Below are 15607 nucleotides of genomic sequence, written 5' to 3' on the forward strand. Positions count from 1 at the left end.
TATTTAGCATTTGGATTTGTGCTAGATTTGGTTCCAGAGGCCCTTAATTTTTTTTGTTGTTGTTGTCATTTTTTGTTTGGGCAATGAGGGTTAAGCGACTTGCCTGGGGTCACACAGCTAGTGTTATGTGTCTGAGGCTGGATTTGAACTCAGGTCCTCCTGAATCCAAGGCCGGTGCTCTATCCACTGCACCACCCAGCTGCCCCAAGAGGCCCTTAATTTGAATCCTCATTCTGCTATATACTACCTATGTGACACTGGGCAAATCACTTAACCTTTCTGGCTCAAGTTTCCTCCTCTGCAAAAAAAATGTTGTTTTCATTGAGTCATGTCCAACTCTCCATGACCCTATTTGGGTTTTCTTGGCAAAGATGCTGGTTTGCCATTTCCTTCTCTAGCTCATTTTACAGATGAGGATACTGAGGCAAATAAGGTTGAACAACTTGCCCAGAGTCACGCAGCTAGTAAATGTCTGAGGCCAAAGTTGAATTCAGGCCTTCCCTACTCCGGGTCTAGTGCTCTATCCACTGCATCACTTAGCTGCCCAAAATAAGGGTAAATAGTAGTATAGACTAGACTGTAAAATAGAAAAGATAGTAATAAGAGTTATTAGTATAAACACTTTAAAGTTTACAAAGCCATCTAAATAAACCATCTCATTTGCTCCTCACAAAGAACCCATGAGATAGGTACTCCTAGGATTATCACCCCCATTTTATAGAGAAAGAAACTGAGTCTCAGAGAAGTGATTTACCCACAGTCATAGGTCTCTCTTGATTCTAAGTCCAGTGCTTATTCTACTCTACCTTTTACTATGCTTCCTCCCCCTTAGATTACCTCTAAAATTTCTCCTAGCTCTAAATCTTTGATCCTTTGACCTTATATTTTGTGTCAAGCTATTGTTTGTCATGAATTATATTTAACTTATGGATATGGTTAGTAGGAATCAGTTGGGAGCTTGGTTAAGTCAGTAGAATATAGCTGCTCTTCTAGAAGAGACCAGTGTCAATCAAAGGTCAAGAGCTCAAATCATGGTATCCTATAGGAAGACTTTGGTGGCTAACAGTGTTCAGATTGACTTTGTTTATCTCCTAGGCAAATGTCCCTTGAAGAAAATTTTAGGATGGTCTGCATTTTCAAGAAAAGGGACAAAAGTGAAATGCAATTATGATAACCTGATGGTTGTGGGCTGGGGAAGGGGTTGGGGAGCAGGAAAGAAATGTTGTGAGTTACATAAAGGTGGTGAGTATTTGGAAGGCCTGTGTCATTGTGTGAAGGATTAGAGGATTAGAAAAGGTATGGCCAAACTTCTGTTCAGGGATCTGGGTTGAGTAGTGCCATGCAGCTTGCTTAGCTCAACTTTGCTAAGTGGAGGTAGGCAATAAAAGTAATTGAAACGCACAATTAACAATCTCAGTCCCTTTGTTAACCTGTAACTCCAACCCTTTGTGGGACATGATGGAAAGAGGACATATCTAGAATATGGGATTGAGTGCCAATAGTTTACAATACCCAAATACCTTATACATTACAGGAAAAGAAATGGACATCATATTCCCAAAGGGCAATGACTATTACTTTACAGTGTCTGAGACCACTTATTCCTTGTCACAATTTTTCCTGGGGTCAGCCCTAACTCAAAGCTTTCTGCACTTATCTAAATTCAGTTGTAGAATAGCGGGGGAGCCTTGACATCACTATTTTCATTTCCATATCTTTGTCAAACTAACTATTCAGTGTCCCAACTCAGGGCAAGGCTTAGGCTTCCAATATGCCCAAGATGACCTTAAACTTTTTCTCTCCACCACTGTGGACTTAACTATGGGAATGAAGGTTTTATTATTGGGATGATGAAAGGTGGAACAGAGAAGGGAAAAATGGAAGCCACAGCACCTCGTTTCAGGACACTTTGAACATCTCATCTGTCTGAGATGTTGAAAAGTGGGAGGCAGATAGAGAAATGGTGGAGAAAAGAACTAATTTCACGAACTGATTTTCTGCATCAGTGACTTTTAATGTGGATGCCACTGGGTAAGTAATCACAGCCTGTCAGAGTGAAGCTTTCTCCCTTTTGATTGGGGCTTGGATATTCCTCTGGTCTCAGCTCTCTGTTTCTATTATTCCCTTAATCCAATCCACATACTGTAGCACTTTGGTGTAGAAACCATATCCATTGCCACAGCCAATGCCCCAGGACACAATACCTGTGGCTACCCAACGATCTCCAGTTACATCCTTCACAGCAAAGACTCCTCCACTGTCTCCTTGACAAGCATCTTTCTTTGAGGTCTTGTCCCCAGCACAAAACATATTGTCAGAAAACACCTGTTTACTCATTTTTGAATTGAGCCATTTCTGACAGTTCTGTCTTGAGACCATGGGCAAACTCACAAACTTCAGATTGTCATGTATTTTTTGGTCCTCTGTCCCAAAGCCACTGACATAGCCCATCAATCTGTTTTCATAGAAGGATTCATTATCTGGCAGACAGATGGGAAGGATGTCGGGACTTAGAGGGACACTGTTCTCCAACTCTAGAAGAGCGATGTCATTGTCAAAGTTGTTCAAATCGTTTTGGTCATAGCCTGGGTGGACAATGACCCTGCGGATGGGGTGGACCCCCATTTTCATGATTTCTTCCACATTTGTATGGCCTAAGAATACATCTATAGATGTATTGTGCAATGAAGCGCTATCCTTAGGGTAGATAGTGTGGGCAGCTGTAAGGATCCATTTATCACCTAGTAGTGCCCCACCTCCACGCCCATGGATGTTGGTGAAGGCCTGCCAAGGAAAGTTGCCCCACTTCGCACTTTGCCCTGCAGTGATGCGCTGATTTTCAGTTACAGGATTAACTGGCTTCCCACACACTGGAAAGAGAGGGAGAAGAAAGAAGGCCAAGTCATCTCATGTTCATCATACCTGCTCTTCCTTATTCCACCCTACCTTCATCCTATCACTGTGAGCCTTTTGACCTTTTTCCTGTTTTTTCTTCTGACTCCTCCTCCCCCTCTGGCTCCTAGAATGTCTTCTTCCATTAATACTTTGGTTCCTCTATGCCATTTTACTCCCACATCAGGGCTTTATGGAAAGGGATAAGCTAGGTATCCTTGTGAATTGCTCATACTGTGGTAAACCTAATCCCAAAGGGTCTTTGCTCACCAGGTAAACACTGAGGAATCTTCTTGTTTCCATGTTTGTCTTTCCAGATGCCTTGGGCTGAGCACGTATATGTCACTAAAGAGAAGAAAGAAGGTATGACTAAGTTGATGGGGCCAAAATTTGGTGAATGAACTTCAAGACAAAAGAATAGATTAGGAACTGAAGTCAAAGAGTCAATAAAGACAATAGCAAGAATAACCAAGATAAAGAGAAAGAGGATTGACCCAAAGTCCCTATGCCAATTAGCCTTCAGAACCAAGGAGTAAATTGTCCGGTCATTTCAGTCGTGTCCCACCCTTTGTGACCTCATTTGGGGTTTTCTTGGCAAAGATACTGGTGTGGTTTGCCATTTCCTTCTCCAGATCATTTTATGGATGAGGAAACTGAGGCAAACAGGATTAAGTGACTTGCCCAGGGTCGTACAGCTAGTAAGCATCTGAAGTCAAATTTGAACTCATGAACATGAGTCTTCCTGATTTCAAGCCCAGTGCTCAATCCAATGTGCTACCTAGCTGCCCTTAAGAAATAAATACAAATATACTTAATTTACTTATCAACTCAACAAACATAATATATATCTTGACAGCTCTCAAAGACAGAAGCCATTAGTTGAATTAACCAATCATTAGTTTGAGAACAGAAATGTCAGTACAGATATTATTTTGCTTTTTGATTGTTGAGGGATGGCTTACTCCTAGACTTCAGAAATTTATCTGCCTGTCTGTCTATCTATCTATCTATGTGTCAGTCTATCTGTCTATTTTTATATATGTATGTGTATACTCACACATGTAAAGCTGTGGTAATTTGTACTTACCGGCATTTTCTTTGTAATTGTTATTTCTTTCCATGTGTCTCTCTCTCCTATCTTCCCTATTAAAATGTAAGCTACTCTTCTCTTTCTCTTGCATCTTTTTCTGGAGAGACAGTGTAGGGAAGTCAACAGAGCAGTGGACTTTGAATCAGAAGATGTGCTTTTGGGTTCTAGTACTTAATAGTTGTGTACTGACAGATTGTTTCACTTCTCTTGGTCTCAGATTCCTCATCTTTAAAATGGGATGACACTTTTTGCCCAAAGTACCCTACAGGCTGTTGTGAGGAAAACATTTTGCAAAATGTAAGGTGCTATATGAATGTGAAAATTATTACATAGTACATAATGGTTGTTAATTAATGATGAAATATATGAAAGCTGAAACAAGAGCAAATGGACTGAATAATGTTCATTCATTTAATATTCGACATTTATTAAGTGTCTGCTATGTGCCAGGCTCTTTGCTAGACATAGAGCAGTAAGTGAGAATCCAGTCTGACTTAAGAAAGAACTTCCTGATTGTTGAGGTACAGCAACCAAATGCTTGAACAGACAGTAGAGAGAGGCTGGGTTATGCTCTTCCTTGGAAATCCTTCATGGTTGGGTAGAAGACCATTTATTCTGAAAGGCTTACTTTCTGTCAGGCAAAGGGCTAGGCCCATATAGATGACCATTAGTCATAACCATGGCCATCTTTGGAAGGAAGGCATGTAGGCACCAAGAGTGTATCATATTGTGAACCCTACACAGAACATATTTATACAAGTGAAACTGGTAAAAATAACAACCGAGAGCAACTCTTAAGAGGAAAAGGACAGTTTGAATGGTGTCTGTGGAAGAGGGTGGTTGTGGATGGGATGTTATATCTTTAGCATTAGCTAGGAGAACCACCTCTTTCTTCTCTCTGGAGACTTACCTGAATCAGTGCCCTGTAGTAGCCAGGAATGAGCCCTCCCAAATCCAATAGTACTGATATTGCCTCATATGTTTTTGATTATGGAATATTTTTGGTTATGACCTTATTTTTCTCTGACCTGTTATTGGAGAAGGTTTACCTTTGTTGAACAGAAAGACCTGAATAACAAAGTGAAGAGATGCTTTTTGTTCTGGGATGGTAGAAGAGAGAAGGAACAACCTCCCTTGCCCCGGCTTTCCACTGGTCCTTACCTGATGAGGACTTACCATTTTTCTCTTTATTTGGCATCTTGTAAAATGGTTCCTGGCAAGTGTAAAGGATTTCAGCCTTGTAAGTATTTTCTCCCTCCTTAGTAAGGTATATGAAGTCCCCTTTGGGTAGGTGGTGGGGAGCTCCACAGTTCACAACTACAGGAAACAGAGAGGAGTAGGAGGCCATAGAGTAGCTGGGTATTCATATAACCTTTTGCAATCTGACCCCAAACTTCCTTACCAAACATATATTCCCTTTCATGCACTCTGCAGTCCATCCAAACTGCCTTGCTTGTTCCTTATGCTTAACACTTCATCTTCCATCCCTACACCTTCACATGGGCTGCTCCTAATGCTCAGGATGCATTCCTTCCTCATCTCTACCTTTTAGAATTAAGCTCAATTGAAATACTTTGTATATGAAAGGAAGGTCCTTTCCTGATCTTCCCCAGCTGCCATTTCCACTCCTCCCTATTATTTTCTAATTTCTGTATAAATTTTTATTTATTTTATATGATTTATTATCAAATAACATAAACATTATTTATTTTATATTATTTATCATTTATTATATAAATATGTTATTTATTTTTTATGTGCCACACATTTTATATGCATATATGTGCACACATATGCAGCATATGTGCTATACCTATACATACATATACATTTACACAATATAATACATACAAATACACACAAATGAATGATTTCTCTCAACAGAATGTTGAGGGCAGGTACTATTTCATTTTTTTTTCCTTATATCTTATTGCTTAGTACAGTGCCTGGGACCATTTAAGCCCTAAATGAAGAATTGATTGGATGAAGTCTCATCATGGGAGGAAAGAGCTTTCTGCTCGATGAATAAATTGTTGAATGAGGGTTTTGGGAGAAAACAGTCTGGAGGGATGTCCTAAGGGTGAGTCACTTTTGTGGCAAGAAGAATGAAAAAAAATTCCTGGAGGGGCCAACCAAGCTTTTCACTACTGGTGAGCAATGGTTTAGAAACCATATAGGCTTCCCCACTTCAGATTATAACTCATGATGGACTGATGGAAGGGCCAAGGGGAGAGATCTCATGGCAAGTGGCTTAGCCTGACACCCTCTTATCTTCAGCTTTTGAGCTGTATTACCCCTTTCTCTGGGAGGAAAGCAAGTCTCATTGGGGACAGTGTCCTGGCCATTTGTAACTTACTCTTGCAGTAGGGCATAGCTCGGTGCCACGTGCCATCATGCTGGCAGAAAGAGGTGAAGGACTGCAGTATCTCATTCCCCTGGTTTTTGGAGGAAAGAGAAGAGCATTCAATGATAGCAAAAGTGGCTGTTGGGAGAAATCAGTGATGTGATTATATTTCCTGTTACTGTTGCTGCTGCTCTTCTGCCCTAACATTGTCAGACCTTCTCAACCCTAGCAACTTGCTGCTTCTTCACCTCTTTTTTCTTGAAGATGTCTCTGGTCCCATTTACAGAGACACAAAATGAGGAAGAAATTTTGCCCCTGGTCATAAAGCAACCTGCTTCCAACCTATGCTTTTAGCCTTATCTCACACTCTTTCTCTTCCTGGCACCCCCACCCCCCTCTTTTGCTCTGTCCTTTCTTCTCCTTGGTGTCTTTGCTTATACAATCCTCACACCTGGAATAGACAGCCCTCCCCTCATCCCCACTTTTGCCACCTTTATTTTCTTCTTCAAAGCCCAACTCAGACGCCATCTTCTCTTAGAAGATTTCTAACCCCTTTCCCCCTGAATTTCTCATAAATAACCACTTAGCTGAGACTGGAGTGAAGGAAGAGAGAGATAGTAGAGGAAGATGGGGATGGGGGTCATCTATGTAACCTATGTGAGGAAGACTTTGCCTGACCCTTTATCACATTCCCCCTTTTATCACACTTATTTGTATATCTGTTTAAACCCCAGTTATTAGACAGAAATGTCTTTGAAGCCCCAGTGCTTATCAAGCACACATCAAGTATTTGAGAGATATTTGTTGAATTGAATTGAATTTGAAATGTTGCTGCTTGAATCCATGATGCCTGCCCCACTAGGGCCCTTCTTGTCCCACAAAGTGTTGACAAAATCTACCCCCTGTCCAAAAGACAGTTGGTGATGTGGCACTGGAACCCAGGAGGCAGCCTAGAGTTGTACAGATCTGGGAAGTATCTGCATCATTGAACGGTGACCAAGGGAGTATAGATAGTATATGACCACTGGGGCATACCAATAGTGAGTGAGCATGACCTAGATGAAGATCTAGCAAAGCAAAGACTGAGAAGCTGTGGTTTGAAAGGTAGGAGGAGAATGAGGAGAGAACAGCATCATGAAAACCCAGAGGAGAATGAGTGTCCAGGAGTCGGTGAATAAGAGTGTTAAATCTTGCAGAGAGGATGAGGATTTAGAAAAGGCCCTTAGATTTAGACATTAGGAAGTCCTTGGTAACTTTGGAGAGTTTCAGTTGAATGATGAAACCAGAAAACAGATTAAAGAGTGCTTAGAAGTGGGGCAGTTAGCTGGTTTAATGAATAGGAAACCAGCTTTGGAGTCAGGAGGACCCAACTTCAAATCCGACCTTGGACACTTAGTAGCTGTGTGACCCTGGGCAAGTGGCTTAACCCCCATTGCCTCCAGGAAGAAAAAAAAAAGAGTGTTTAGGACAGGGAGAAAGGACAGGAAGTATATGCACCAAGTGTAGATGATTTTTTTTTTTAAGAAAGGAAAGAAGAGATGTAATATGATAGCTAGCGGGGGTTGTCAGAGTGAATGAGGGTTTCTTATGGATTTGGGAGATATGGGTGTGGTGTGTTTTTAGGCAGCAGGGAAGGTTGTATGCAAAAGAGAGAGAATGGGGTTGATAGTAAGTAGTTGCAGAATATCTAAGGGAGGAGATTAAGGGTTTATTTGGAGGGCCTTGGCAGGGAGAATAACCACTTCTCTGAGACTGGAGCTAAGGAAAGGATAAATAGAAAGGGAAATTTGGAGAGGTGGATAACCTGTCTTTTTTTTTTTCCCTCCTCCCCCTGGTGAGGCAATCGGGTTAAGTGACTTGACCAGGATCACACAGCTAGTGAGTATCATTGTGTCTGTGGCTGAACTTGAACTCGGGTCCTCCTGACTCTAGAGCCACTGCTCTATCGGCTGCACCACCTAGCTGCCCCTGTGGATAACCTGTCTTAAGAAGGTTAATGCACGTGAGTGAAGTCAGGCACGTCAGGGGGAAAGTATTGTAGACATCTTTTGGATGAAAATCAGTGGAGGAAATAATAGCAAGGATATTGTTTTTGGAGTATTGTGAAGACCAAGTGAGCAAGAGGAAATAAATGAGGAATTTGGGTAACAGATAGCAAGACCAGAAGAGACGTGTAATATCAGATGCAGATGCATTAATGGGGGGGTTCCCTTCTCTGCAGACAGTCTTCACAGGTGTAGATCATTCACTTTGCCCACTGAAATCTCTAATAAGGTCCAGAGAAAATGGTGTTCTTTCAGAAAAGCTGTCCTGGTCAATTTAGACAGAAATATCCTTATAATGGAGAAGAGCAACCTATCTTGCTCCCTTTATTCTAATTATGTATTCAATAAATAACTCAAACTTAGATAGAATTCCCAAAAGTCTTAGTGCAGTTTTAAGCTATTAAAACTATTCAAGCTATTAAAGCTTAAATTTATTTAATGAATTAAATTAAATTAATTTTATTTATTTAAATTAAATTAAAATTAAATAATTAATTAAATTTATTTACACTATTAAGCTTAAAATTGCTTTCATAGCTTAAAACTGCACTAAGTTTTCCAAGCACTTTCCTCACACACAACCACGTGAGGCAGTTAATACAAGCACATGTACAGTATTATTCTAATTTTATAATTAAGGAAACAGGTTAAGAGTTAGTGGCTTGCCCGGCATTGTACAGTCACTAAGTGCCTCTTTGCTGTTGTTCAGTGATTTCAGTGGCCCCCTTTGGGGTTTTCTTGGCAAAGCTACTGGAGTGATTTGCCATTTCCTTCTTCAGCTCATTTTACAGATGAGGAAACTGAGGCAAACAGGGTGAAATGACTTGCACAGGGTCATACAGCTACTAAGTGTCGAGGCCACATTTGAACTGTGTCACCTAGCTGCCCTCAGTATGTGCTAGAGCCAGGTAAATAGAATCATGACCCTTACAATGATGACGACAATAATAAGAGCTAACATTTATATATCACTTAACTATGTGCCAAGCACTATAGTAAGTGCTTTACATTTATTATCTCATTTGATGTGACAATCCTGAAAGGTAGGTGCCATAATATCTTCAATTTACAGATGACAAAACTGAGGGAGACAGAGGAGCTGGAAAAGGCCTTGAATGTCTTCTAGTTCAACCCTACCCTAAATTATGCCTTCTGTCTTCAACATCCCCCCAAAGTGATCACTGATGGATGCTAAAATGCTAGAATGTTAGAGATTTCTAACGGGAATCTCAGAAGCTCCCATAGTCTTTTCTAGCCAATTCTAATTGTTAGGAAATTTCTCTTTAAACGAAGCCCAAATCTGCCTCCCTGTAGCTTCCACCCTCTGATCCTAGCTGTGCTCTCTGGAGTGAAGTGGAACAAGTCTGCGTCTATATAATAGCCCTTCAAGTACTGGAAGACAATGACTCCTTAAGTCACGTAGCCGCTAGTGGTGCAGTGGTTAGAGTTCTAGGCCTGGAGACAGCAAACCATGAGTTCAAATCCAGCTTCACACACTTACTGTCTTTGTGACTCTGGGCAAGTCACTCTGCCTCAGTTTCCTCAACTATAAAATAGAGCTAATAACAGTACCTACTTTTGCAGGGTTATTGTGAGGAACAAATGAAATAATAATTGTAAAGCAGTTAGTATGGTGCTTGACACATAGCGAGTGCTATGTAAATGTTAGCTACTATTATTATTATAAAAATATTTATTTCCTTTCCCCTATGAGTCTTCTCTAGGCTAAAAATATTATGTTCCATGAACTGATGCTTACTGGACATAGTATCTAGTCCTCTTGCCATCTTGGTTGCCTACCTCTGTACTCACATTTGTCGTTATTTTTTTTCAAGATATGGTACCCAGAACTCGTCTGATTAGGGAAGAGTGGAGTGGGACTCTCAACTTTCTCCTTTTGGACACTATTTCTATTAATTCGCTATTTTTTTGTGTATTTTTAAAAATTAATTTGCTTAAATTATTTTAAAAAAGAAATAAAAAAATTAATGTGCTATAATGCACTGTGCATCTATTAATACCTCTTCCTGAAAGTGGCAAATCAGCATTCTGATTTGTTAATAGCCATCTTGTGAGTTTGATTAGTATTATATCAATCCGCAAAACTTGGGGTTAACTTGGGGATAACTTGATTATCCCTGGATTAGTTGACCAAATCATTCTTTTTCCGGAAGAGCAGACCCTGGAGTTGAGGTGACCCCTTTCCATCCATCTCCCCTTGAAGTAAGGCCTTACCTGAAAGGGATTTTATCCTAATTAAGTCAACCTGATGACTCATCAGGCTTTGTCCCTTGCCCTGGGCTCTCACCTCTGTGAGCCTGTAGCCAGACTTGCAGGTAGCAATGAAGTAATCACGGAACTGGTACTGTTGTTGAGGATTATTGATGATAGTGAGCTGGTCCAGGGCCTTAGGCTGGGGGCACTTGATAACTGTTGAGAAATATAGGAGATGAGTGTGAATCTTAGGGCCATCCACTTTTTACTTTTTCTCTTCTTCCTTCTAGATTCTATCTTTGCAAATGCTTGGAGAAGCCATGCTAGGGTTGGATGCCTGGGGTGGAGTGTGGTGGGTGTGGTGCTCTTTACCTTCTGTGGTATAGTGGATCTTCCAGCCACGGCTGTCTCCTGACTCATCTGTGAAGAACAGCACATCCACAGCATTGCTGCTGGTGTTGATGACACCAGGGCTCCATATTCCACAGTACTCGCCAAGTGGCTTCCCACTGGCATAGACCTGGTGGCATGTAAGAGGGGAGAAGAATAGAAGGGTCAATGTTCCAACTTATTACTGTGAATATGCATGCACTTACAATGTTGAGCCACTTGAGATTGAGTAGATATTTTTGGCTGGTGTACAGGTAGGGTCACTTATCCTTAGGATTTTTTTTTCTATTTTTGTTAGGAAAAGAGTTATTGTGATCTGACAGTCTGAGAATTTGGCTGGGGGAAGTTCTCTCATCCTGTACCCACCATGCTACAGACAGGGAACTCATGGAAAAGAAACATGGAAGAAACAGAGAAGACACCGTACCTGGAGCTGGTCATAGGGGCAATGAACTTGCTGATGGTCATCAATTTCAAAAGGCTCTAAGAACTCGAGGTTGATGGTCAGGCCCCGATCCACACGAATGCTGTAGTTGCAGCGCATGTCAGGGGGGTAGGCCTTGGGGTACTCAAGGCTGGAGATGTACCCCGATGCCTCTGTGAATAGCTCACTGCTGCACTCCGCTGCGATTACAAGGCCAGACAGAGGTCACAAAGAGGCTCTTTGCCTGCTTTGGCCCCACCATAATCTAGAAGATTACCTACTTCCTACCACCTGGTCCTTACCACGGCAAGAGTGTCCATCAGCCTGGAGCTCATAACCAGTGCGGCAGGAGCAGAAGTAACTGCCTATAGAGTTGTGGCAAAGGTGTTCACACTGAAGCCCTGACTTTGAGTTCTCCCCAATGGCGTTGTCCCGGGCAGTACATTCATCCATGTCTGGAAGGTATATCAGCAAGAAAAGGTTTGAATGCTTTGGTTGTGGGACTGAAGGAGGAATCTTTCTAAAGGAGTTCTTCATGGGAAGCCCTAAGAACAGAATCTGGGTTCCTGCTCTTGGTAATGGAGCTTTCTGATGGTAGTTTAGGCCCTTTGGGCACTACCCATTGGTGACATGCCAGGGTCTCTGCTCCTCCCTGGAGGCTGCTTTCGCAGGTGGGTTGGGGGAAGGAACCAAGGTCAGACTTAAGTATTCTGTAGTTTATGACAGGTTCCTGAACCTCTTCTCCTGCCTTAGTTTCCACTCATACCCTTTAGTCCAGGAAAATTGACCCCCTAAACATCATGGTTGGTATGAAAGTCCAGTGGTGGCATACTCACCCACAGCTTGGTAGTAGGCCAGGAAACCTTTGTAGAAAACGGTGGTCCCATTCTCCTCATTGGAGAAGTCAGTATGAAACGTTAGCCACATCCGGTTCCCCTGGGACACAAACTCCTTCTGGACAGGAGGGTTGCCTGCTCTGGATCCCAGCTGCCCACAAAATCGACCCAAGTCTTTTTTGTCAGTGGAGATCTAACAGAAGAAAAATTAAGAAGATTCCCAACCAAATGGCAAGTCAATGCGGATCATTCCCTTTCTGTCCTGCCTGAAGGGTCCATGTGATTAATTTACTGAATAGTCATTCCTGCCACCCCAATCCCTATCCCACCCCCATATTCTGGCTGCTATGAATAAATGTTAAAATGCTCTAAATCTATGATCCTAGGAACTCTAGGGACTGTGGATGACTTTAAATTCATCCTCCAGTAACTCCCATTGACTTTTCTCTTTATGCCCAAGCAGCCGTATGTTTCACTACCATGTCTTTACACAATACCAGACTATTTCAGGAGCCCTTGCTGACAGCCTCTCCCAACCCTCAACTCTTCCTCCCCCTTCTCTTCCTCCTCCCACCTTTACTGTAATGCCACCAACTCTTTCCCTTCCCTAGATCTTCTTTTCCCTCTGTTTGGTCCCTTTATTCCTCACTTCTCTACCAGACAATACACTCTTTGCATTTTCCATCTTTTAATTTCTAGAGCACTTATGGAGTTGCCACCCCAAGGCTCCCTACTGCACCTCATACAAAGTTAAATTCCGAGCTACCACCTCTGGTCACTTACCCTGGTTATGCAGAATTAGAGTCGTGTTCCTCACCTCCTCCAGTAGGCTAAGCAAACATCTGTCTCTTAAAGCCCACTCACCCAACTTTCTCACTCTCTTTTCTGAGGGTCTCTCTAAAAACTTGGGAGGGGAATGTTTTCAAGCCCTGCTTCTTATATCACCTACAACCCAGATGTCCCTTCACATTACATGAAACAAGATCAAGGAACAGAAAACAAGGAACCAAGTTAGGATGGAAAAAGAAACGTTTAGAATTGTTTTATCTTTGTGGGACCCTGTGGGATCTCCTGAACATGCGATCTCAGAACTCACAGGCTCTATCTCGTTTGTAAACATAAGGGAAAGGCACAAAGGTGAGGGAATACTTTGCTAAAAGATCATCATCCATCTGTGGTCAGGGACATTTACAGAGTGAGTCACATAGATCTCTCTATGTTCCTCTACAGGGAGGGGGCAGGCGATCAATTCATGTGGCAGGTGGGGAACACCAAGCCCAAGGTCACCTTAGCCGGCTGGTAGAGATATGGGACGAAAATGTTATTTTTAAGATCACAGAGTCAGAGATTTAGAGCAGAAAAGGACCTGGGTGGTGGTGGTGGGGGGGTCACTTAGTACCACTCTCTCACTTTATATATAAGAAAACTGAGTCCTAGAGAGGTGTATTAATTTGCCCCAGGTCACAGCTTTTATGTAACAGAGTCAAGATTTGAACCAATTTTTGACTGCGAATCTAGTACTCTTTTCTGAAGGTCATTGGTACTCTCTTGTGGGATAAGTCTTCTACAAAGCTGACCCTTGGCCTCAAACAATTCATTGATTGACTCATACCTTTTTTGGGGGGTGGAGGTGAAGATGATTAGGGTTAAGTTGCCCGGGGTCATATAGCTAGAAAGCGTCTGAGGCTGTATTTTAACTCAGGTCCTCCTGACTGCAGGGCCAATGCTCCATTCACTGCACCACCTAACTACCCCCTGACTCCCAATTAAAAAAAAATTAGTTGATGCCTTTTGTGATTACATTACAGTCATTTATACCCCCTCCTCTGGAAAAGCTTGCTCTTTGGAAAAAATATTAGATAGTGACTGCTTCTGACAGTATATATGATTTACTACTTGCCTCTCTGTCTTGGACTTTATTTATTGGAAGGCAGAGACTGAAGATTTCATACAATGACTTACTAGTCATTCCATGAGGACTCAGTAAATGTTAAGTGAATATTAAAAGGACAGACCTTTCTACCCCCTAACAGAGAGTGGAGGGTGCGGGTTGAGGGAGGATTCTGGGTCCCTGAAGTCTACATAATTCTTTTTTTGGTGTTCTCTTCCCCTTCTCCATCCCCTTTCCCAACTCAGTACCTTGACATAGTCATAGAAACAGCCTTCAGAAGGTTCCAGGTCAAACTGCCAGAAGACAAGTTTCACAGAGTAGCCCTTGGGGACCACGATCTCTCTGGTGTCATCGTAGTTGTTGGGGTATGGCTTGGGGTACATAGGGGATGTCACTTCTCCATAGAGCTCATGGGTGATGGGTATGGAGCCCCCCAACTTACAGAGTAGGAGGAATCCCAAGAGGTCCCAGAGTGACCTGTTAATGTAATAAGAAAACACAGGGCTAGAGACACGAAATTAGGTGGATGGTGGTCTGGGATCAAGTTCCCCATGGTGTTGAGTAGGGTGGAAAAGAAGAAAGATTGTGGTTTTGGTCAGTGCTTCTCTTGCTACATCCTAGACTAGGCTAATCCATCTATATCACAGTGGGATGGTATAATGGTCCTAAGGTCCTTGCCCTCCTCTTGTCTACTTTCGATTTTCCTCACTCTCACTCTTCCCCTCCTCCATCCAGAGCAGAAATTTCGTTTTCCTGGAACAGAGGTGAATCAGAAACAAAATTATATTGGGTTAGAGACTGAGGGAGGGAGTTAGGAGTGGGAGATGGGTGGGTCTAGATTTCCAGGCCAAATCCCTCAAATAGTGGCTTCTGCTGATTGTTGCAAAGGCCTCTGGGAAACAGGGTAAGATCTGTATGGATGATACCACCACTTGGGAAAATTGAGTGCCCCATCTTTCTACCACTCCACTCTCCAACCTCACTGTCATGTACCACCAGATGTGGGGCAGAAGACAAACATGCTAATTTGTCTTTGTAATCCTCAGGGACCACCAAAGTTAGGAGTTGTTTCATCTTAGGGATGAGGGCAGAGAGAAAATGAGGGTAGCAGGGAGAAAGCCCTGACTGCCTCCTCCTTGTCAAGTCACTGTACCCCTTCCCCCACCTCAATCAGTTCCACTCACATTCTCTAAGCCTGCGCAGGGGTCCGCGACTCTCCCCACAGCTGCTTCATGCACTCTGGAATGAGAGAAATCAAGGGCGGGGAGGGTGGTGGGGGGAGACATGAAGGGGAGGGAAGGAGGAGGGCATATGTGAGGAGGAGGGAGAGAGCCATTTCAGGGAAAGTCAAGGGGAATTGGCTATTTGCATAAACAAAAAGCGGAATTTTGAAGTTGTCTTTGGTTTTGCTTTTAAAATCCCTGTTGGTGGTGCCACCTGCTGTCCTGTACAGAGAAGGACATCACAATGGTCTGTGGCAG

At 42.5% G+C, this 15607-nt stretch overlaps 1 protein-coding gene across 1 annotated transcript; it reads right to left on the reverse strand.

Annotated features, from left to right (window-relative positions):
• Positions 1-1993: 1993 nt before the first annotated feature.
• On the reverse strand, positions 1994-15360 carry C1R (complement C1r). The gene is given in 11 exon segments (XM_020994316.2): positions 1994-2870; positions 3163-3237; positions 5159-5299; positions 6339-6417; positions 10680-10801; positions 10958-11105; positions 11403-11599; positions 11702-11854; positions 12236-12428; positions 14375-14603; positions 15311-15360. Coding segments are annotated over 11 exon segments (2157 nt in total). The 3' UTR covers positions 1994-2100.
• Between the last annotated feature and the right edge of the window lie 247 nt (positions 15361-15607).

Source organism: Phascolarctos cinereus, unplaced genomic scaffold (assembly GCF_003287225.1).
Source record: "Phascolarctos cinereus isolate Bilbo 61053 unplaced genomic scaffold, phaCin_HiC Scaffold_1;HRSCAF=81, whole genome shotgun sequence".
Classification (NCBI taxonomy): domain Eukaryota; kingdom Metazoa; phylum Chordata; class Mammalia; order Diprotodontia; family Phascolarctidae; genus Phascolarctos; species Phascolarctos cinereus.